This window comes from Paralichthys olivaceus, chromosome 14 (genome assembly GCF_024713975.1).
Source record: "Paralichthys olivaceus isolate ysfri-2021 chromosome 14, ASM2471397v2, whole genome shotgun sequence".
Taxonomy (NCBI): Eukaryota; Metazoa; Chordata; class Actinopteri; order Pleuronectiformes; family Paralichthyidae; genus Paralichthys; species Paralichthys olivaceus.
This window is the reverse complement of record NC_091106.1, coordinates 1,432,398-1,453,405: the sequence shown is the minus strand read 5'-3', so window position 1 is coordinate 1,453,405 and position 21,008 is coordinate 1,432,398. Positions and strand designations below refer to the sequence as shown.

General features: G+C 40.0%; 2 protein-coding genes across 3 annotated transcripts; both read right to left on the bottom strand.

The window, feature by feature from the left end:
- Positions 1–1,015: 1,015 nt before the first annotated feature.
- Positions 1,016–7,824, bottom strand: polr1c (RNA polymerase I and III subunit C). The gene is made up of 9 exons (XM_020103527.2): positions 7,670–7,824; positions 7,283–7,354; positions 5,496–5,603; positions 4,952–5,084; positions 3,924–4,055; positions 3,632–3,784; positions 3,128–3,277; positions 1,944–2,060; positions 1,016–1,550 (listed from the first exon to the last, which is right to left on the bottom strand). The coding sequence occupies exons 1-9, from the start codon at positions 7,739–7,741 to the stop codon at positions 1,432–1,434; spliced, it is 1,056 nt and encodes a 351-aa protein (XP_019959086.1). The 5' UTR covers positions 7,742–7,824; the 3' UTR covers positions 1,016–1,431.
- A 763-nt stretch (positions 7,825–8,587) lies between these two features.
- Positions 8,588–18,395, bottom strand: LOC138413676 (uncharacterized). Of its 2 annotated transcripts, XM_069539035.1 has the most exons (3): positions 18,198–18,395; positions 17,750–18,073; positions 8,588–14,106 (listed from the first exon to the last, which is right to left on the bottom strand). In XM_069539035.1, exons 2-3 carry the CDS (start codon positions 17,797–17,799, stop codon positions 12,534–12,536), a joined length of 1,623 nt encoding a protein of 540 aa, XP_069395136.1. In that variant the 5' UTR covers positions 17,800–18,073; positions 18,198–18,395; the 3' UTR covers positions 8,588–12,533. The 2 variants fall into 2 exon arrangements, with proteins under 2 accessions (XP_069395136.1, XP_069395135.1); XM_069539034.1 differs by having other exon boundaries at positions 17,750–18,395.
- Between the last annotated feature and the right edge of the window lie 2,613 nt (positions 18,396–21,008).

Here is a 21,008-nt window from a genome sequence, read left to right as displayed (position 1 = left end):
CAGTGCAACCCCTTCTCTCCATTAGGTTGTATCAATAGCATTCATGTCAATTGTAAGCCTCTTTGGTATTGTACATACACATATGGCAAAGAAAGGAACTAAGACTTTGACTAATTACAGCCATTTTAAGAGTAGCGCTCAAAATGCCAAATCTGAGATATTATGTTCACACAGTTATAAATCTTACAAGTACCATTCAGATTGGCAAATGTAATCTGGATTTATCTTTACATACTCAATAAGGATCACAGCGTTAAATATTTTATGTCAATACTTACTGATTTGTTCAGACAAACTTCAAGCTTTCTAACAAAACATTAAGAATAGAATGGTGTGTTATATATATCACTCCAGTTGATGAGTTCTTTATAAAAACTACAGCTCTGTAATGGATTACAGGCCATTTGTTTACTAAATATTAGAAAACTAAAATCAATACAAACATACCACATGTCATGGTGGAAGAAATATGCACTGAAGCAGATCTATTAACAAACACCTGAAGGGAATTCAAATGGAAGGTATTAAAAGATTTTCAGACACCAGAAATAGGGACTAAAATCGACCAAATACATGTTGAAATTTGGATAGAAAATTAGTTATCATACACATTTACTATGGTGCAAATTGAGGAGATTTTGGAAGGACATTTCACTGAAATTTCACAAAGGAGCCAAGGTGGCGCTACTGGACTGCTACTGGACCACTACTGGAGGCACGAGAGAGATATTTAACAGAAGGTGGAACTCTGCCATAGATATACTGATACAATAAAGTAATCCAAAGCCACATTCTGAATCATACATGAATCGATGTCTACCCATTCCACTACCAGCTCTTGTTTAGGATTGTAACAAATTCATAAACAAATACTCTTAAGTCCCATAAGTTGTTCATTCAAGTATTAAATCATTTATGTGCAGTGTTTCTCATTGTGATGTGCTGTTGAAATGAAGATGTGATATAACAGGGAAACATATCTATGGGTTATTAGGATACGTGACAGTAATCGACATTATTAGTATGCGCTTTAATGAACACCTGACAGGATGCTGTTAGATTACAAACTTACTGGAGAAATACATCAAGTATATAGACTCTGCTCATCCTGTAATAACTGCTTTCCTTTCTGTTTTACTACATATTTTACTTTTCTTTTAGCAGGTTATGCACACATCCATACAGAAAATTGTGCAGTGTGTCTGGGCATTTAGATATATCAGCATGTTTATATAATGTCAACTGACTTCATCAATAAATCAAAACTGGTAGCAAAACTATACACAGTAGTATATACATATTTAATAGCAAGTCTATCAACCATGAAAACAAAGTTTATTGCCAATCCACTGAAAGCGGCGCATCAAAGTCCAAGCCTTGGTCGACTGTGGTGTATTTCAACAAAAGGTCTCAGCACACAAAGTCATCATTTTACTCCATGTCAGTAGAGTCCAGTTCACTGAGAAACCTCTGACACTTGGTCATGAGGACTTTGACAGCCTCCGTGACCAGGACGTCTGGAGCCAATATGCCTGTCGACTCCACAGTAACTGTGAGAAAACAAGACAAACCGTGTAAATAAAGTTATACAACCTGATGGCTTGACATGCTGCATGCAGGACAGGAGCAGTCTTAAGAGTCTCATGAAAACAGCAATATTGATTTCTTCTTCCTCTTTCTAAAAGGTTTTGTTTCCTTCAAACAGAACCAGAAAAATGGTTCCTCTCACCTTCTTTATGGTAAGTTTCAAATCATTGTACAGCCATGACAGAGGCCTGATATCCTCATTTTACACATTACACTCTTGGAAATAGGAACATTTGTTGTTAAAAATATCCAACCGTTTCTTAATGAGCCCCCAAGTTTAGTTATTTTCTTTTACTGGGACTGCTGCACAGTCTGAACAACCTCTTTAAAATGCACATGAACTGTATTGAACGTACAGATGAAATGGTCTCGCACTCTTCCGAGTTTCACCAGATTCTTCAGGTCATCATGTCGGAGGACTTCCCTGCTGCATGTATCCAGGCGACTGTTCACTACTTTGGCAACCTTTCTCCCTGAGGTGGACAACACAGGGAGACAGATTAATACATTTAAGCTGCTTTCATACACTGGACTCCTGAGAACCTCCAGACTTTCTCCAACTGTATGCAGAACGCAAATGTCCAAGTGATCCATGGGCCACACTGGCTGCGTGTGCAACACTTGACAATGCGGATTTGCTGAGTCTCACAGGCATTTGTTGTTCACACAGGCACAATGTCTGCAGTGTGTCTGCAGTGGAGGAGCTGCTGTGTGAGTTTCTGGTATGACCACTGTATTTCCTCGAATCAAAGTAGCCTGTGTGCTCAAGTAAATGCCGGTACAGTACACTATGAAGCTGTGCATCTTCCGGTCCTACAATAATAAAAACGAAACGATGGACTCTTTCAACAGATATGTTAAAGTTCTTTTACTTTGAATTAACAGGTACAGGAAGTGTTGCAAATATTTATGTTTGTGATATATTCAACAGATATTTGAAATAAATACTTACATTGAAAAATATTGTTTTCACTGTATATTTTGCTGTAAATCATGCACAAAGAAAATAGGTAGGAACCCCACTCTTTAGAAGAACAGTGCAGCTCACATGCCTGAGACTTGTGTCTAACGCAGGCAGTGTGGCCGCTGTAACCTGATATCATGGGCGCCTAAATGAAAGCCCCTGCGTGCTGTGCCACCCCTCACCTGGACTCTGGACCATATTGTGCAGACATTCTTCAGTGTGTCTGATATGTCTGAAAATGCCTTTAGAAATATTCTTCTTTTACTCCTATGCCATCCTAAAATATTCCCATCCTTGCTTTAGCACAGCTAGTGCCTATAAAACAACAGAAATCCTCATTATATAAAAGATGAAATGGTGAGAAGCTTGTATGATGTACCATTCCTTGATGTACTATGTTTCAAGCAGTCGTTATATTAAAAAGGTGGAGTTATATTCACCTCATCTTTATTCACCACAATGCATTGTGTGTATCCACAAACGTGTGAGAAACAAAGAAAAACAGAGATCTACTTGTTGACAAACAGCTCTACAGTGCTACTGAACTACAGATCAGGCAGGTCAGCTCTTTCTTACCATGAATTTCCTCCAGGTCAATTACTCCTCGAGAGAAGCAGCGCTTTAAACGCTCGGCCATCTCTCCCTCCACCAGCTCCAGGAGAGTGATCTCTGGCAGAAGGCGGTAACTGGCGGTGGCCACCGGAGAAAACTTTGCATGGTCCTTACCTGAGCACAGAACAGACAGCATAGTTCAGAATCAGGCAGCAGAAAATGCAAGACAAGTAAATACGACAGTGTCTGGACTGAAAAAGGTGATAAAGTAACGAAGCTGTGTGGAAGCATGCAGCCTATAAAAAGTTTGCCACTATTTTTACTGATGATTTAACTAAAGAAAAATGAATAACCCCATCTGTTTGCTGAAAGCTATGGAAGATGCCGTGAGTCCCCCACACAGATCTCAGGGCAATGCACTTCCATGCTTAAGGTTTTAAATACATATATACCATAATTAAATAGTATAATTATTTCTATATCTTCTCTAAGGAGTTGCATTTGATCTAGACACTTAACAGCTCTTACCAATTCCTTTGACGCAGTGCATAACAATGTCCAGCTCCTGTCCTGGTCGTAGCTGAGCAATCAGGATGTCTTCATGTACAGGTCCAATGCTGGAGTCTGCAAAGACGTCTGCTTGGTTTCCAATAGGAGCCCACTTTATGTCCCTGGAATAAACTGAAACAAGTCCGCATGTGACAGAGGAGAGAAAAAAATCATATTAATTAATAAGACAAAAAAAGTTGTCTGGTCACAGGTGCTGCTGGGTGTCTGTATCTAAAACAATATGATTCTTGTGGTGTCATCTGAAACCTACCCATGTGATTCAGATACAGCTCTCGTGGATCAGAGGAGTCTTTGCTGGCTCTGGGGTTTCTGCTGCATTTAATCTTAAGCTGCAGTTGAATTGTGTCTATTTCTGATCCTTCTTCCTCTGCTGTCTCCTCACCTGGAATTTACAACATTTTAAAACATCGTGTTCACCAGTGACTCTATCTTACAAACTCATGTTAAACCACAGTTCAAGGACAGGTTTGAGAATAAGTATAAAATTAGTTGATGGAAACATGATATCTGTGGATTTGGAGCTTTCATTGTAAGCACTGAAAGAGCATGCATGCACTATTAAGTATACTGTACTGTTCTACAGAGAAGGGTTCGAATTTCTAAACTGATATCTGTGAAAATTACTCAGCAGATGTTGGTCCATCGTGCACGCACACAAGCTCTCCTGACATATTTTTCTGTGTCATCTGCATTGGCACTGCTTTTTCATCCTAAAGTATTTGTATTCTTTTTGATTTTGTCTTTTGAGTCTGTCGCATGTTAGAAAATTCATCAACAAACCTAACCCGCTAACTCACAGTGAATCCTGCAGAGGATCTGATATTATCCAGAGTTCAGTGCATGTGTGAAAGCAGCTTATGATGGTCAGCCTGATCTGAGCTCCAGAGATGAAGTCCGTTTTTTCCTGCTCTAAACAAAACTTCTGGAGCCCATTAACATCTCAGGATAATGAATGAACAAACGCAAACCCCAAATATACACGTGTCTTTTAAGCTGCTTTCATGCACTAAACTCCAGAGAACTTATGTGTGTTATGTGCTGCCTCTGCCTTTTGCACCACCCCTCACCTGAATGCTCTTGAGATTTCTGCGTTGTTGTGAACATGTCTGAGTGGAACACCTGCTGCTCTGTTCGTGTGTAAAAGGAAACCTCTGGAGAAACTCCAGACCAAATTCTCTGGAGCTCCTCCAGAGGTCATGTCTGCAAACTGCAGGAGAATAAAATGGGAGCACTGTGTTCTAGTCTCATCAGTAGGAGTGCTTTGTGGTGTTGTTTTACCAGTGTTCCTGTACTCAAACAGGCGGGGGTCAGCTTTGATGGGTATGAGACCTAATCTGTGGGCCAGGACTTCATCCTGGACAATAGATGTGTTGTTGTAGATAAACACCTTCTCTATAGCCATGGTAGGCACCTAGAAGCAAAAATAATGCACAGCTTTAACAACATATTTCCATAAATTTAAGAAAAATCAAGAAATCGGATGCACAAAATTAATGTTTTTCATACTTTTTTAGGCTATTTAGAAACCAAACACAAATCCTATTGTTAAACCAATGACACTATGGTGGCCTGTAAGGACAAGACACATGCAAGAGAAAACAATTAATGAAATTCAATCCAATTACAAAAAGTTTAAAGCTTAAAATATGATAAAAACAAACAAACAGGGGGAATAGAGCAGACACTGAGTCCAAACCTCCCTGAGCTCTTCTGGAGTAGGAATTCTCTTAGTTTCTCTTAATGTTTTTTTTCTTTTCTATGTCCGTCCTTAGTGGCCAATGAATGACACAGATGACAAAACAGGAATGAATGGGAATCCCACCTCTGCTAGTAAGATCCTTCTGAAAGCATTGGCAATGGCTGCATCGATGCCCACCATGTCAAACTCCATGCTGTTCTCATCCCAATGCACTACATCAATTCTGAAGTTCTGAAAACAGACAAGAGATCTTCACGTAACAGGAGTGATGTCATACATTCATAAAATGACTGGAAATAAAGATGGAGGACATGACAGTCCTGAAAATGGAAACCCGGATCGCACCCTGTTCTTATCACACTGATGTTCAAGCAGTCATGTGTCTGATGAGTTTGGTTGAATTCGTTTTTTTGAATGCTATAACAACATGGTTGAACGTTGTGATTGGCTGCTGAGACTACATGTGTATCAGCCAGACCTCCATACCAGAGAGTCACTCCACTATCACTACTGCACAGACTTCCAATGACATCACCACTGCAAGGTGGCACTGCCTATACCAGATATCCTTTGGCTTCATTTTTGTACAGTCGGAGGAAGTTGTAATGTGTAGTCATCTTTTGATATTATTCATATACAGATTGTCTTTATATACAGTCAGTGATCATCTTTATACAGTCAGTGATCATCTTTATACAGTCAGTGATCATCTTTTATAGAGTCAGTGATCATCTTTATATACAGTCAGTGATCATCTTTTATAGAGTCAGTGATCATCTTTATATACAGTCAGTGATCATCTTTTATAGAGTCAGTGATCATCTTTATATACAGTCAGTGATCATCTTTATATACAGTCAGTGATCATCTTTTATAGAGTCAGTGATCATCTTTATATACAGTCAGTGATCATCTTTGTATACAGTCAGTGATCATATTTATATACAGTCAGTGATCATCTTTATAGAGTCAGTGATCGATCATTATATACAGTCAGTGATCATTATATACAGTCAGTGATCATCTTTATATACAGTCATTGATCATTATAAACAGTCAATGATCATATTTATATACTGTCATTGATAAGCTTTATATACAGACAGTGATCATCTTTATATAAGTCAGTGATCATCTTTTATAGAGTCAGTGATCATCTTTATATAAGTCAGTGATCATCTTTTATATAAGTCAGTGATCATCTTTATATATTTCAGTGATCATCTTTTATAGAGTCAGTGATCATCTTTATATAAGTCAGTGATCATCTTTATATAAGTCAGTGATCATCTTTTATATAAGTCAGTGATCATCTTTATATATTTCAGTGATCATCTTTTATAGAGTCAGTGACCATCTTTATATACAGTCAGTGATCATCTTTATATAAGTCAGTGATCATCTTTTATAGAGTCAGTGATCATCTTTATATACAGTCAGTGATCATCTTTATATAAGTCAGTGATCATCTTTTATAGAGTCAGTGATCATCTTTATATACAGTCAGTGATCATCTTTATATAAGTCAGTGACCATCTTTTATAGAGTAAGTGATCATCTTTATAGAGTCAGTGATCAATCATTATATACAGTCAGTGATCATCTTTATAGAGTCAGTGATCATCCTCATAGAGTCAGTGATCATCTGTATATACATTCAGTGATAATCTTTATAGAGTCAGTGATCATCTTTATATAAAGTCAGTGATAATCTTTACATACAATCCAACAATACAAAGTGATAAAACCATATATTCTGGCATAAAATTATGTTTCAGTTTCCCATTCCTCTCTTCTAATAGAGAAATATTGCCTATACACCTAACTGACACATTTTCAATCACACATGGTGACGTAAGAGTGTCAGTTCTTCTCTGCCAATTTCAGTCCCAAAAATATGACCAACTCACCTTTTGAAACTTTTTAATGTCCCACGTGTCATCATAGCCGGGGTAGTTTCCTGGGAAATCTGTTGTATGAACCTTAAACACACCAAATGAATAATATGAATAATTACAAGAACAAACGGTAAACAAACAGCAAACATTTTGATCCTGACGTTGCTTTATGGTTTTTTCTGCACTGCTTCTCTACCTGTTTTATAATCATACATGTTAGTGACACTGACGTGGTTTACATGGAAGCAGTATGTTCTGCTGGACACTGTGTGTACATGAACTAACACTGTTGAGCCGTATTGATCAGCACGTGCGGCTCAGTCCCACAGAACCTGAGGGTCACCACATCTGGCTCCTGTGATAAAAACAACAACACCACCTGTCACATCCTTCACTTACATTCTTGATTCCAAATTCCCCGAGAATTACTCGATTCCGAATCTCTTCCACGTTTGTCATGGTCGCAGCCATTTTGGAAAATAACTGTATTTGCTCCGCCCACACTTCCGCTCCAGGTCACTTACGTCACTATGTCAGTCTGCAGTGATGTAAAAATCGACATCTGGCCGACTTGTGGCAACATAAAATAGAGTACATCTCAACAAGGTAACATGTTGGGAAATTAAACATTGCTTTTCTTTATATGCTATTGATATATTAATCCCTAAACTGTCCAATAAAACTGATATTCAATGTGTTGCACATACTGCAATTTTTTTTACGTTCTCAGTTACAAGTGGCATCTATTGCACTTCTGTCCGTCCTGGGATGGGGTTTTTTGGTAGTTTTTCCTTACACTTGTTGAGGGTCAGACGATGAGACCAATTGAGATTTGTGATTATGGGCTATACAAATACATTTTGATTGATTGATTGATTTAATAGCTTCATCTGCTGAGGAACATCATGATCAAAAGTTCCAAAAAACTATAAGGAGGAACTTAAAGTGAGATTGTTAATGACTGTTTTCAGTTTTTTTTTCTACAGACTTAATATTCATAATGCAGACAAAGCAGCAGCAAAGAGGAGCACTTTTAATGATCGTCAGAAGATCATTTTGTGGGTTGTGTGGGCACCTCAGTGGTTTTAAATAAACTCAGTTGCAGGTTTCCATACACATTATGAAACAATTTACTGTCATAGTGAAGCTGTGACCTGCAGTTGCTGAAGCTTAGAGTCATGAAATCTTTCAACTGCTCTCAACTTCTTTTGAAATTTTGTGCACTTAACCATTACGTTTCATTAATTGTTGGCTTTGCAAGGTTCTGAGAGGGAATGTTTGAGAGCCTTTTCAACATTGACTGAGACAATCACCATATAAAGTTTCTGGGATTTTATTGCTTGCCTCAATGTTTGGGCACATTCCTCTTGGATATGTACCATTAGAACAACATTTTAACAACGCCTTCAACTAACAAACACTCAATCTACATTAATCCCGGTGTGAAACCTGAAATATGACAATATAGGGCTCTACACAAACATTCACTGATAGTTATTTTCAAAAGTAGCCATACAAAGAATACTGTTATTAGGAGCCTCACATTAAAAACAACAGCAGGATTAATGACTTCATGTATTTTCTGCATTTGAATATAACGCCACACAAGTTGAAACAGACAGAGAAGAAACATGAACAACATAGCTGTAAATTACTGAAGAAAACAGGAATACATTCAGTGTCCTTTCACACAGCATTAAATAAATACAGTATACATACATATATATATATATATATATATATATATATATACTGTACCATCATATATAATGAAATAAAAAATAAATACAATTATCAATAAAATTTTTACACTGAATAAACTGATAACTGAAGCTCCACATGTTGAGTGAATTCATGGCTTCAGACTCATATGTTATTAGCTTTAAACCTGAAGATGAAACATTAAGTCTTCATGATTGATTTTCACTCAGCAGCAGGGAGGCAGGATGCGCTGATGTCTCGTTGTTCCTTCAGCTGTCAGCTTATGTTTACCAGTTGGAATACGACCCTCTGGAGCCACAATGAATAACCATGTTTGATCCTCAATTTCTGCTTCATTCATACATCAGTGAATCCCACAGTGGTTTCCTTGCTGCGACTGTCTCGCCTCTGTAACCAGCCGATGTAAAGATGAGAAGCAAAGCATGAATGAACACATTTCCACAGCATACTAAAAAGTTTGATTTACTTGTTTTGTATTTATTAATTCATATATGTTCTTCAATCACTACTGTCCTTAGTGCTTCAGTAAGCAGTTTAGATGCTGATTTTTTCTGCATGACATTACCATCATGTACACAGATGTCTTAATAAAGTAGGTGTGAAAGTATCGCAACGATAAAAACCTGAAACGGAGGGATGTATTCAATTGAGTATGCAATAATATTATGATTTGATGTTTTCTTACATCATCACATTCATCATTTATATTTTCAGCACAAATAACTTTCCCTCGTGTAAATATTACATCACGGATAACAAATTAAACCTCTGCTAGTGCCCTCTAGAGGCTGCAATGTTCTTTTGCCCACACATTAAATGGTGAGGTGTCGGGCTGACACCAGCAGATCATGATGCAGCTGTAGAGTCATTTCTTTTCCTGAGGCTGATTCTAATGGGAACACTGTTGATTTAATAAAATACAGCAGCCCTGACACTGAAAGGCAATGGTTCTTATAGACACATGATACTGCTGTGGGTCCCTTTAAAAAGGTCATCTGTGAACCCAGGTATCCCTGTCATACTAACACACGTGTTTGGTGTCTTGATTTTTTGCTGATGTTCAACTCATACATGACAAGTCAAAGCAGATCGATGCCACTGTCTAATAAAATGTTAACTGTTATATGGTGCATTTAATTTCTCACTTCAAAGTACCATTTGTTTTTGGAGTATAGATAATATTAATGGTTCCATTTGCCCAAGGCTTTACCTGCTATTCTATCCATCTACAGCCAATACCTTAGCACTTGCTCAGCAACCAGAACATCTCTTTTGTGATTGTTGCTAACAAGAAGGTATAACAAAAATATTTTACACTGTATCTCAAGGGAAAGCTATACCTGGCAAAATCATTAGCATTCAACAGAAAAAAGTTTTATCTAGTGAAGTCTGTCAGAACAGGAATGTGACCAACATCAGGGAAAACAAGGATCAACATAAGCTGATGTCAATATTACACCTTATTTCAGAAAAAGTCAGACCCATGTCCACACTTTGTTCTAGTAGCATGTCAGAGCTGGAGAGTCAAATACAGTTCATAGTAAATCTATAATAACATCAACATGATGCTGGTCAATCAGGTTAAAGGGATAGTTCACCCAAAAATAAAAATTCAATCATTATCTACTCACCACAATGCCGATGGAGGGGTGGTCTGAAGTGTCCAAAAAACACATATGGAGTTTCAGGGGAAAACACCGTTGCAGCCAAATCCAATACAATTAAAGTCAATGGTGGCCGATTCTTCAAATATAAAAAAAAACAACAGAAAAAACCCCCCATAAAATGCCTCCATAGTGCTCCTGTGGTGTCATGTAAGCGTCTGTAGGCCCCGGCATTCAAATTCAATGAAACAGGATTATTTACACCATGTTTTAGCCTAAATGTCCTCTGATATCCTCTTCTTCATTTGTTATTCTTTATTCTTTATTTTAATTATGTTTATTTTTCATTCTACTTATAGATTTTGCATTGCATATGCACTTTATATTTTATATTTTGTATTTTATATATATTTCTTTTTTATATTAGTAAGCATAGTTCTTTGGTCAGGTAGTTGCAAAATAAGAATTTCATTACCCAATAATAACCGCTGTGTCTGTTATTGTGTATATGACAAATAAACACCTTGAATCTTGAATCTTCTGGAGCTGTGTTTGCACGTGGATCACAGCAGACATTAATGCTGAAACCATGGGGTAAATGACGCCGCTTCGAGTCGAATTGGAATTGAATTTTCATTTTTGGGTGAACTATCCCTTCAAGTCTTGTAAAGTGTGGACGGCTATCAGTAGTTTTTATTATCCCTGTCACTCTCTTTGCCATCCCTCACTGTTTGCCAGTTAAGGTTCTGCATGTGTGAGTACCAGGTCGTGACACTGTGACCGAGAATTCTGCCATCATCCTCTCATCTGCAGAGTCAATTATTACCATTCAAAAACTCAACACATTCTAGTGGTGATAGAAAGGTACACTGGGAATGCCATGTCTTTCTCAGTCTGAGCATCACGTCACTGTTTTGGACGAAGCTTGTTTGAGCCTGCCTTTGGGTGTAAGGAATGTGATAATGATCTACAGCTCATGTAACAGCCAGCGGTGTCATTAACGGTTTTCTGAGCGTTACACATAAAACATTTAAAATGTTCCAGTGTTGTTCGGCTGCTGTATATTTGAAAAAAAAAAAAAAAATAGCTGAAGATTGATTATGCCCCTGTATGTTCATACAGAAAAGACATCCAAAACGCTGATAATGAAAATCATTGTATTGCTGCACCAAGCCTAGAGGGTTGAAATCATGCTTGTGAAATACAATCATATGTAAATACGCCATCATGTTTCCATGGTCTGCCAACATAGATTCTTTTATCCCTTACTTTTACTTTTTTCCTTTCTTGTTATTTTCTTTGTCTGTGCTTGTAACGTTTATGTTGTGACTGTGTGTAGTTGTAGACTGGGGGTATGAGGGATTAGTGTTAGGTTTAGCTAAGAAATTGTTAATGGCTCCTCTTGCTCGGTGTCTACTGACGTGTCACTGCCTGTCACTCAAGAACCGAACCACCATGGGGAGCGCCGCTCAGCAGGGGGAGGTGCACCAAAACCCAAAGTATCCTGAATTGTATCACTGTAAAACATATTATTTCCCAACCCATATATTGATAATGAACTTTGTTGTATTTAATGCAGGACTGTTGCATCAGATTGCTTTGCACTGTACAGGTGTTTTTTCTAATACCAATCCCCTTGAGGTCATTTAGCGGTGTTGAACATAGAACCATAGACAACAAATGATGGTTAATTAGTTAGTTCCCTCAGAACCTCTTCTTCTGATTTCACTGAATAGAATAATAATACAAATATCAGACACTATTAAATGTGGAGCTTCTTCACTGATGCAGGTCACTCTCGTAAGTATGCAGATCCTTCCATCTTCCATACACCTTCAGATCAGATGAATGACACTTGAGGCTGAGGCTATGAGTAGCCATACAGACCACTAAACACAGTGTTCAGGTACTGTCCCATCCATCACTAAGCTAGTTAGTCAGTCGACAGCTGTAGTGGTGCGAGTACAGCAGGTTCGAATGGAGCCTATCATTCTGCTCCTCTTTCTCTGACAGCCGGTGGCCCCACTCTGCCGGGAGGTGTTAGTATTTTGGCGCGACAGCTTGGCAGCACGACTCGCTGTCTCCTTGATCTGCAGCTCCAGGTGTTTCTGGATGGCAAGACCCAGCTCCTCAGGGTCCACGGAGGCTCCATACACCTCCCATGTCATCCCCTCTGCATCCCACTTCACCTCCTTCACTGGGGACTTGGGAGCACCATCTGTTTTCCTGCCTGCATCACTGTCAGTGTTTGTCAGTGATGGAGTCTTGCTGCTGGAAGTCTCACATCTGCTCTCCTCTGCCAAACAGATTTGGGGGAACACATGAGCCGTGACAGGCTGTCCTGTCTGCACCCCAACATCCCTCAGCTCTGTAGGGGTTGTCAGTGTCCCGATGTCTCGGGTCATGGTTCTCACATGGCCAATGGGACTGCTGCAGCAATCCTCTCCCCTGAAGTGTTTTTGGGATTGGGGCCCAGCACCAGGAGGGAATGAGCTGATCCAAGAACAGTTGAGGTCGCAGCATCGCAGCAGATGTTTGGCATCCAGGCCTGTCTCACTGACAGAGGAGATGAGGCGAGTCAGGGCAAGGTGGTTCGTCACTGAGGGAGGTGCTGTGGCTCGCTGCATGTCACTGCTTGGCTCTACGCCTGTCAAGTGTGGCAGCAGCTGGGAGGGGGCTGGGATGGGCTTGGAATGGCAGTAGGCAGCAAATGTGTCTTCAAAATTGGCATGATGGATGTAGGAGCCATAACAGAGTTCCTTGTCACATTTGGGGAGAAGATGGCACTTTTCTTCATGGCCCTCCATGTTGACTTCTGACTTAGTGGATAAGACAAACTTGCTCTTCGGCTGCTGAACATCACTCTCTCCACAACTGGTCCCTCTGCAAACAGTGGTGACAATGTTGCACTGTTGCAGCTGCATGGGTTGCTTACAGGCTAATGTGCGATGACTCTCAACCTCTTGAATACACTTATTTTCTCCGTGGTAAACAAGTCTACAAATGTCACTATCTGGCACCTGGGCAGGTACTGCCACTTTAACCAGAGGGAAAGAATCAGAGTGACTCCTGTGAACAGGCAAAGAGGCTGGCTTTATGCTCTGTGGAGTCCTGTTGGCTGGACGTGGGTCATCAGTTGTATTCCCTGTTAGCGTGTGGTGATATGAAGGTGTATATTTGTCAGCCACATTATGAGGACATGCTGAATCCCAGGGGGACACACAGTATTTGGAGGGGTTTTGTTCCTGTTGATCTCTGCTGACCTTCACACTGCTGCAGTTAGTTTCTCTGATCGCAGGAGTTGCTGGAGAGATCTCACTGAAAGCCCCCTGTGGCTCCTCCCGGCAGACATGGTGTGGCTGCCCAGCTTGTGTGGAGGGTTTTATTGACTGTGAGGAGTTCTTGGAGGAATCAAAGAGGGTCTGACCAGAGAGAGGTGATTCCAAAGAAACACTTCCCCCTTGTTGGTACTGCTCCAACACAGGACGCCCGGCCTCTGCCATTAAAGACCTTTAAGAAGAAATAAAACAAAATTTGTGAATGATTTACACTTGATCCGCTCAGACAAATAACACACACAACACAGATAATCCCAAGACAACGCTTGACTCCTAACTTCTAAATAACTACAGCTTTGCACATCTCAAGACTAAACATAATTGAAATATATTTCATTGTGTCCACTCAGGCTGCTCGTTTATAAACTGTGCTCCTGTGGAATATGGTTCAATAAACAAGATGGGGGCCCCAGGGCTAAAATGAGTGACTGGCCTCCATTCTGCCCACTCCCTTTGCACCATTTATAACTGTCCTCTGCTGGTTTATTCTTCAGGCCCAGGCTTGTTGAGTGTTTGGTTGATTAAACACAGATGAATACTGATGTGTGTCTGATGATGTCCCATTATTCACCAAATGCTAAACAAAGTATACAATCAACACGAGCTGGCAGGACAGGTCAGATTATTAGACTGGCTGAACTTTAAATCATGTGACTATACACAAACAAATCTGTGATTTGAGGCTCGGAATTCTATTGGTATTTATCTTTTTATCACAATCCCACAGCTATACTACGAGACTTGCATCCATCAATAATAACACTTGTGCTTATTGAGGGTCGCAAGGAAACTGGAGCCAATTTCAGCTGACTTTGGTCGAGAGACGACAGGTCTAAGATATTTCTTGAACTTTATTTATTAACGCAGATTAAACATGCTGTCTCTTTTGTGTCACATAGCTTGTGAAGTTCTCAAAGTGTCAAGGTCTCAGGAGGTAGAGCGGGTTGTCCACTAACTAGAAGGTTGGTGGTGTGTCTCCCCCAAGTGTGCTTAACAAGATACTGAACCCCAAAAGAGCTGCACACAGATGCACGTGTGTGTGAATGGGTGAATGTACATGTGCTTGTACTTTAAAGTGCTACTGTTCATCAAGACTAAAAAGGCGCTATATAATAGAGACCTTCTACTATAACTAATAATAACAATTATATAATAACAACAAAATGTCAACCTAACAAAACTTTACTCAGACACCAACTGAAGACAAGTTAACAGCACGAACTGACCTTCTGACTGAGACACAGGGGAAACATGTATAGTGGCTGATCAGGCCACTCAAACACAAAGGGGGATAGACTAGACCTTTTGGAACTGGTAACTCAAGAAAACTTGATTCATTCTCACCCAAAAAATAAATAAATTGATGAAGTATGTTTTAAACCAAAACCAAAATCTATGTGTCCAGTTATTTATCTGTTTGGTGTGTGTGTGTGCATTTTAAGTGTGTGTAAACAGATGAAAGCTGCTGGTACGACCATCTCACGCACACATATATATATTATATATTTATACTATATATATATATACTATATATATATATATGTACTATATATATAGCATAAATCCATGTGTAGAATTGACTTGTTGATATGCAAGAGACCTAATAATCCTCTTTAATGTATGTTTCTTAACTTTCTTCAATTAGAAAAAGACTAAATTACTCTAAGTTTGCACCCCTAACCCAATGCATCAGTGAGCTTTAATCTAATATAAATTAAATAAATGGTAAGTATTTATATAGAGAGCTTTTCTAGTCTTGATGACCACTCAAAGCTCTTTATAGTATAGTTTTACATTCACCCATTCACACACACATCCATACAGTGCATCTATGTGCAGCACTTTTCTCTATGAGGAGGGGCCATTTGGACACTTCAGCATGCAGACCTGGAAAGACTGTGATTGAACAGCTGACCTTCTGATTAGAGGACGACCGACTAACCCCTGAGCCACAGCCCCCCCGCCTCAGCACCTCATGTTTACGAGCTCTGAAGCAGCTCAGAGGAGAAGTTCAGGAACACTGTCCAAGTTGGCCTGATTTAAATGAGCAAACTAATCCAATACCACTGAGTTCATGATGAAAGATGAGTAAAGTAATGAAAGGGTAAATTTGTGCTGGCATGCATGTGCACCTCAGAGTCCTTTTCCAATTAAAGGTACAGTGTGTAGAATTTTGTGATATCTAGTGTTGAAATTGCATGAAGCAGCTGAACACCCCTCGTCGTCTCCTTCCAAACATGAAAAAGAAACTGTGGTAGCTTCAGTTGTCATAAAAACTCAAAAGGTGTTTAGTTTGTCCAGTCTGGACTAATGTAAAAAACATGTTGGCCTCCGTAGAGAGGGTCCCCTCGATGTAAATATAAAGTATTTAAATATAAAGGGACTTTTCTTGGCTAAAGAAAACTACAATTCATACAATTTAGATGAAACGAACTAGTGAAAACATCATGAGGATTATTCTACATTAAATTTCTGCCAATAGATCCCTTTCAACTAAATCTTACACACTGGACCTTTAAGATTAAGAATGAAGTCTGAAACCGTGAGGCTGATGTGTATGTCAGCCCTGTGTTAAGTGTGACAGACTGGTGACCTGTCCAGGGTGCACCACGCCTCTTTCCATAACGTCAGCTTGGCTTCAGTCCCCCCATAGCATAAAAGAATAAGCAGTATACGATGAATGGATGGACTGAAGCCTACATGGATGTCCTGGGTTTTCCTGCCCAAATCACTTTTATTTGATGAGAAAAGTAAAATAATTGAAGCCTATGTGTTTGGATGATTATGTAATGCTGAGGACTGCCATATGCACTCAAACTAAAGCTGCCTTCTCCAAACCACATTAATGTTGCTGCAGCTGTTAACAGATCAGACATGGGGCAGAATGTTATCAGAGTAATGTTGCATTATGCAAAATGTGCAAACACAATAAATCTGTCAGAGAAAGAGGATCTGAATCACCTGCAACAACACCCCCCACCCCACCCCCCGCAGAGCCCCAGTGACATAGTCCAAACTCATCGAAGCATCTTTCAATTCAATTCTTTTTTATTTGTATACATTATCTCAAGGCACTTTACATAGAAGGTCAAGAGGGGGAGAGAGAGACCAAGAACACATGAGCACAGACAGGTCTCAGCTCTGGCCAGTTCTGATGAAAACAATGTAAAGAGTGTAAAGAAAACACACTGACTGTATCTGCTGGGTTTCAATCCAATTTAAAGGAATAGTTCACATTTTTTGGAATTGATTTGATTCATTGTTATATCAGTCTTGATGTAGTTTACCTAGCATAGCATAGACCGGAAACAATGGCTCTATCAGTTCATATACACACTTATCAAAACCTCTAAGGCTGACTAATGAACATACTGCGTCTCATCACAGTGTGGTCCAGTCTGCCCTGAAAACATAACACTGCTCAGAGGACGTGTTATAACCTCTTATCCTGTAAACACAATGATGGACATTGAGCAACAGCTGGTTGTTTGGAGGCAGAGGAAACTTAGAGTTTTTTTTAGATTTACCTAAACCAGAGCTGTGGGGCATTATCAGGTTCTGGCTCATTCCAAAAAAACAGCGTCTGTTGCTGCTAAATTTACCCCAGTGAGGTGGGTGAACCTCCTTAAACCAAACTACATCACACCCCTCTGCACACTACTGTCACAATCAGATTCTACCTCTGGACATAAACCAGACACACACCCACCAGGCGACAACAAGCAGATGCAATAAGAACTGCATACATTCACACATATATAGGACAAGATGAGTGTATTTGTCAGGAGAAAAAGAGGATTTGAATATTACCTTACCTTTCACAGTGCTCTCCTCGCTGCTGACGCTCAGTCCTCCCCTCTTTCATCTCCCTTGCAGATGAGTGAAGTGAAAGATGCAGTTCCTCAGAAAGCCTTCATCACCCTCCTCCTCCTCTCTTCCACAGGTGACCTCTCCCTCCCGCTCTGTCTTTAACTCCACAGCATTCAGCGAGCTGCCTGTGATCCCTCCTCCAAAGCCTCCTCTACTTTCCCTCCTTTGTCTCAGCAGCCCCCGGCTGTGCACAAGATGGAGGAAACCTTGAGATAATCCTCTTCTACGTCAGATTACAAATGTGAGGATGCAATCTTCAAATCCCCGTTCTGTAAGAGATAGACAAGCTGGTTATTGGTTGGCTTATCCAGCTGTAGTGGGAGACGGATGAAGGGGGAGGGGTAATGATGATGAAAGGAGATAGTGAGGCAGCAAGCGTCATTGTCCCCCCACCTGGTGAGAGGAGAGCAGGGCTGATGCATGAATGAATGAGTGGAGTAGAAATAAAATGAAGAAAACATCTCTGTTTCTGTGTCTTTGGCTCTGGTCTCCATTCCTTCTGTTTTTCCATCACTCACACACTCACGCAGCTCCCATCTGACCTCGGTTACTGCTTTACTTTCACACTCTGTGTCGTTCTCTCGCTCAACCTCCCTGCCACCCTCCCACAACACTAACCCACTCTCCATCATTATTACTGTTGCTATGGAAACCGCAATACTCAGCGGGCCAGTGTATTTTTCAGGAGCGGTGAGACAACACACAACCAAAACAAATCAGCTGGGACATGTTTGTGGTTGACTCACTGCTTCTCCTTTCTGCTTACTGTGGGTCAGGAATCATGGAGGACATGACAATGACATGTTAACAGATGCACGATGATGCCTGGACATTAGGTTTAACACCAGCTGCTTCACTGGAGCAGGGGAAATCTCAGAGTGGTCAAATTGGAGAAAGGTTGAAAACCTGCAGGTGTCCTCAGATCAATTCTTTGTAACAGCCTTGGCTCACAAGGATTCGCTGATTGTCTTTAAGCTTTGTGCCATAGTGCAAATAACACTTCATGTCAGTATGGAGCAGGTCACACACTGACACAGAGCTCTCCACTGTCCATCAGCGCTGAGAGAGGAGCGACCACTCATTCAGGAAATTGATTAATTTTTAAAAAAGCAGAACAATGAGAAGGAGAAGGTGTAAGGACAGAGACAGATTTGATGACATTTGAAAGTCTCATTAAAATATTTGTGGACAGCTGTTGTCACCATGTTAGCTCCTGCAGTTCTCTCCACAGGTGTCACAACAGTACTGCTCTGACATTTAAACAACTGATAGAACTCTAGAAGTATGATAACTCTTTGTCATACACTCAGATCATGTTGACTGTTCAAAACTTTGGTAACAACACAGTTTCCTTGCAAGAATCTTGGTTTGTGTTTGGATCTTTGGTCTGAGTTTGATAAACCAACATGGCTCCAAAGTGACTTTTGGACTAATAATGCAGAAATTGTGCAAAAAATGATTTTAAGATTTCCATTGAACATGTAAACATTGCTATTCCAGCTTTGACTTATCCTGGTTTTAATCATATTCAGCATATGACAGGCATGAGATGTGAAACCTGGTTATTTAGCTCCTTGCAAACATGATTCGTGAATCATCTGAACCAATGTAGCGCCGTCTTCTTGGTGGTGTGTGACGTGAAACTTGTAGAAAATGCTCACATGCCACAACTTTTTTTAGAACCAGATGGATGCTCATCTGCATAATTGTATTTACACAAACAGTGTATAAGTAGAACACGTGTTACCTCCTCAGGTCAGGGAGAAAAATGCTGAGCTGATCACTCTGCTGATGAGAGATCCTTTTTAAAACCAGCTCAAAGGTGAGCAGGAAGATATTTCACAGTGGAACCTGCGAGTAGGAGATACTATGGCTTTTTGAAAGTATGTGAAAGTCTTGTATGTAAGTGTAGACATTTTTATTTTAATTGTTACCTCCACCAAAGAGACTATGTTTTCACTCACATCTTTATTTTGGTTTGTTTTTCAGCAGATTTCCACAAAACTACTGAACAGATTTCCTGGTGGAGGGATGGGATTTGAGCCGGGGAAGAACACATTTAATTTTGTAATTTTGGTCCAGATGTTTAATGATGAATGTATCATTTAAATGATAAGACCGCCTCCTTCTTCTTCTCCTATATCTCGACTACAAGAAATAAACAATCAAATGTAGTATTGTTTACCCTTGACCTCAGAGGTATGTGCCTCTGCTGTGTTCTATTCTACTTCTCTTATTATCTAATGAAAATGAATAAAACCCTTGATTAATGTTTGTCACTGATTTCCAGGTTATATTGACTGCTGAACAATTGTTGCATTTTTAAACTGATTAGTAACAGCAACCTCCTCCAACACAGAGCTGTAAGTCAGGAGCTCCACCAGTGGCTCCTTTATATGACCTGAGGCTAAACACAACTTTGGGCTGATGTGCGATGTGTACATATCCGCCTCTTTTTTCTGTGTTAGATGTTTGCAAAGAGAGCGTTGGACCCAAGAAGGAACATCACCAGCATCCACTCATTAAGAGTAAAAAGCCAGAGTGGGTACCTGGCTGTAACCCCTGACTTCATCTTCCATTTATCAGGATTGGAGATTATTGACCACCAATGTCTGCAGGGATTTGTGCACTTATGTTTAAGACACTTTTCACAGTGAAACACTATCCATGACCCCAGTGACACCAGAGGAGATTAGTTGTGTGGTACTGATATGTGCGTTTGTGAAGTGATATAATGAATTCATCTTACCGTTTCTGAGAATGTGTGTGTATGTGTTGGGTGAGGTTTGGCTGACAGCTGCACACAGATTAAGGCCAAGATTTTCTTGGAGCATCTCTGTACAACACTAGAACAAACATGAATTGCAAGCAACCAAGTATTTAAGTATTTAAACAGTGCTGTGATCGCTGCTGTGTTTCAGATTTGCTGCAGCAGGCTCTGATGTTGTGTGGGCATTTCATGCTCATAGCCACAGTGTGATGAATCAACCTCTTAGCCCACACTATGACCAGCATTGTGCTCCCTGCAAAACCCAGAGTCCATCCACCCATTAAATGGATGAGGTTCACGGGGGGGTTGGAGTCAATCCAAGCTGAGAGAGAGTGAAGCAAAATACAGTTATCCTTTCATCTCCGACCCACACGCTGACAATTTAGGAAGTTGCAAACTGTCCACAAGGAGGAGCCATTCAGTTGTTATTGGAT

Bases quoted from the DNA above. Each gene is read 5' to 3' on its own strand.
- polr1c (XM_020103527.2), bottom strand. From the start codon at position 7,741: ATGGCTGCGACCATGACAAACGTGGAAGAGATTCGGAATCGAGTAATT. The intron at 5,085-5,495 runs GTGGGATTCCCA...TTTTGCTTCTAG, and splicing joins GAAGGATCTTACTAGCAGAG to GTGCCTACCATGGCTATAGA. The intron at 3,785-3,923 runs GTAGGTTTCAGA...GACTTGTTTCAG, and splicing joins GCTGTATCTGAATCACATGG to TTTATTCCAGGGACATAAAG.
- LOC138413676 (XM_069539034.1), bottom strand. From the start codon at position 17,799: ATGAAAGAGGGGAGGACTGAGCGTCAGCAGCGAGGAGAGCACTGTGAA. The intron at 14,107-17,749 runs GTAAGGTAATAT...TTCTTCTTAAAG, and splicing joins CGAGGAGAGCACTGTGAAAG to GTCTTTAATGGCAGAGGCCG.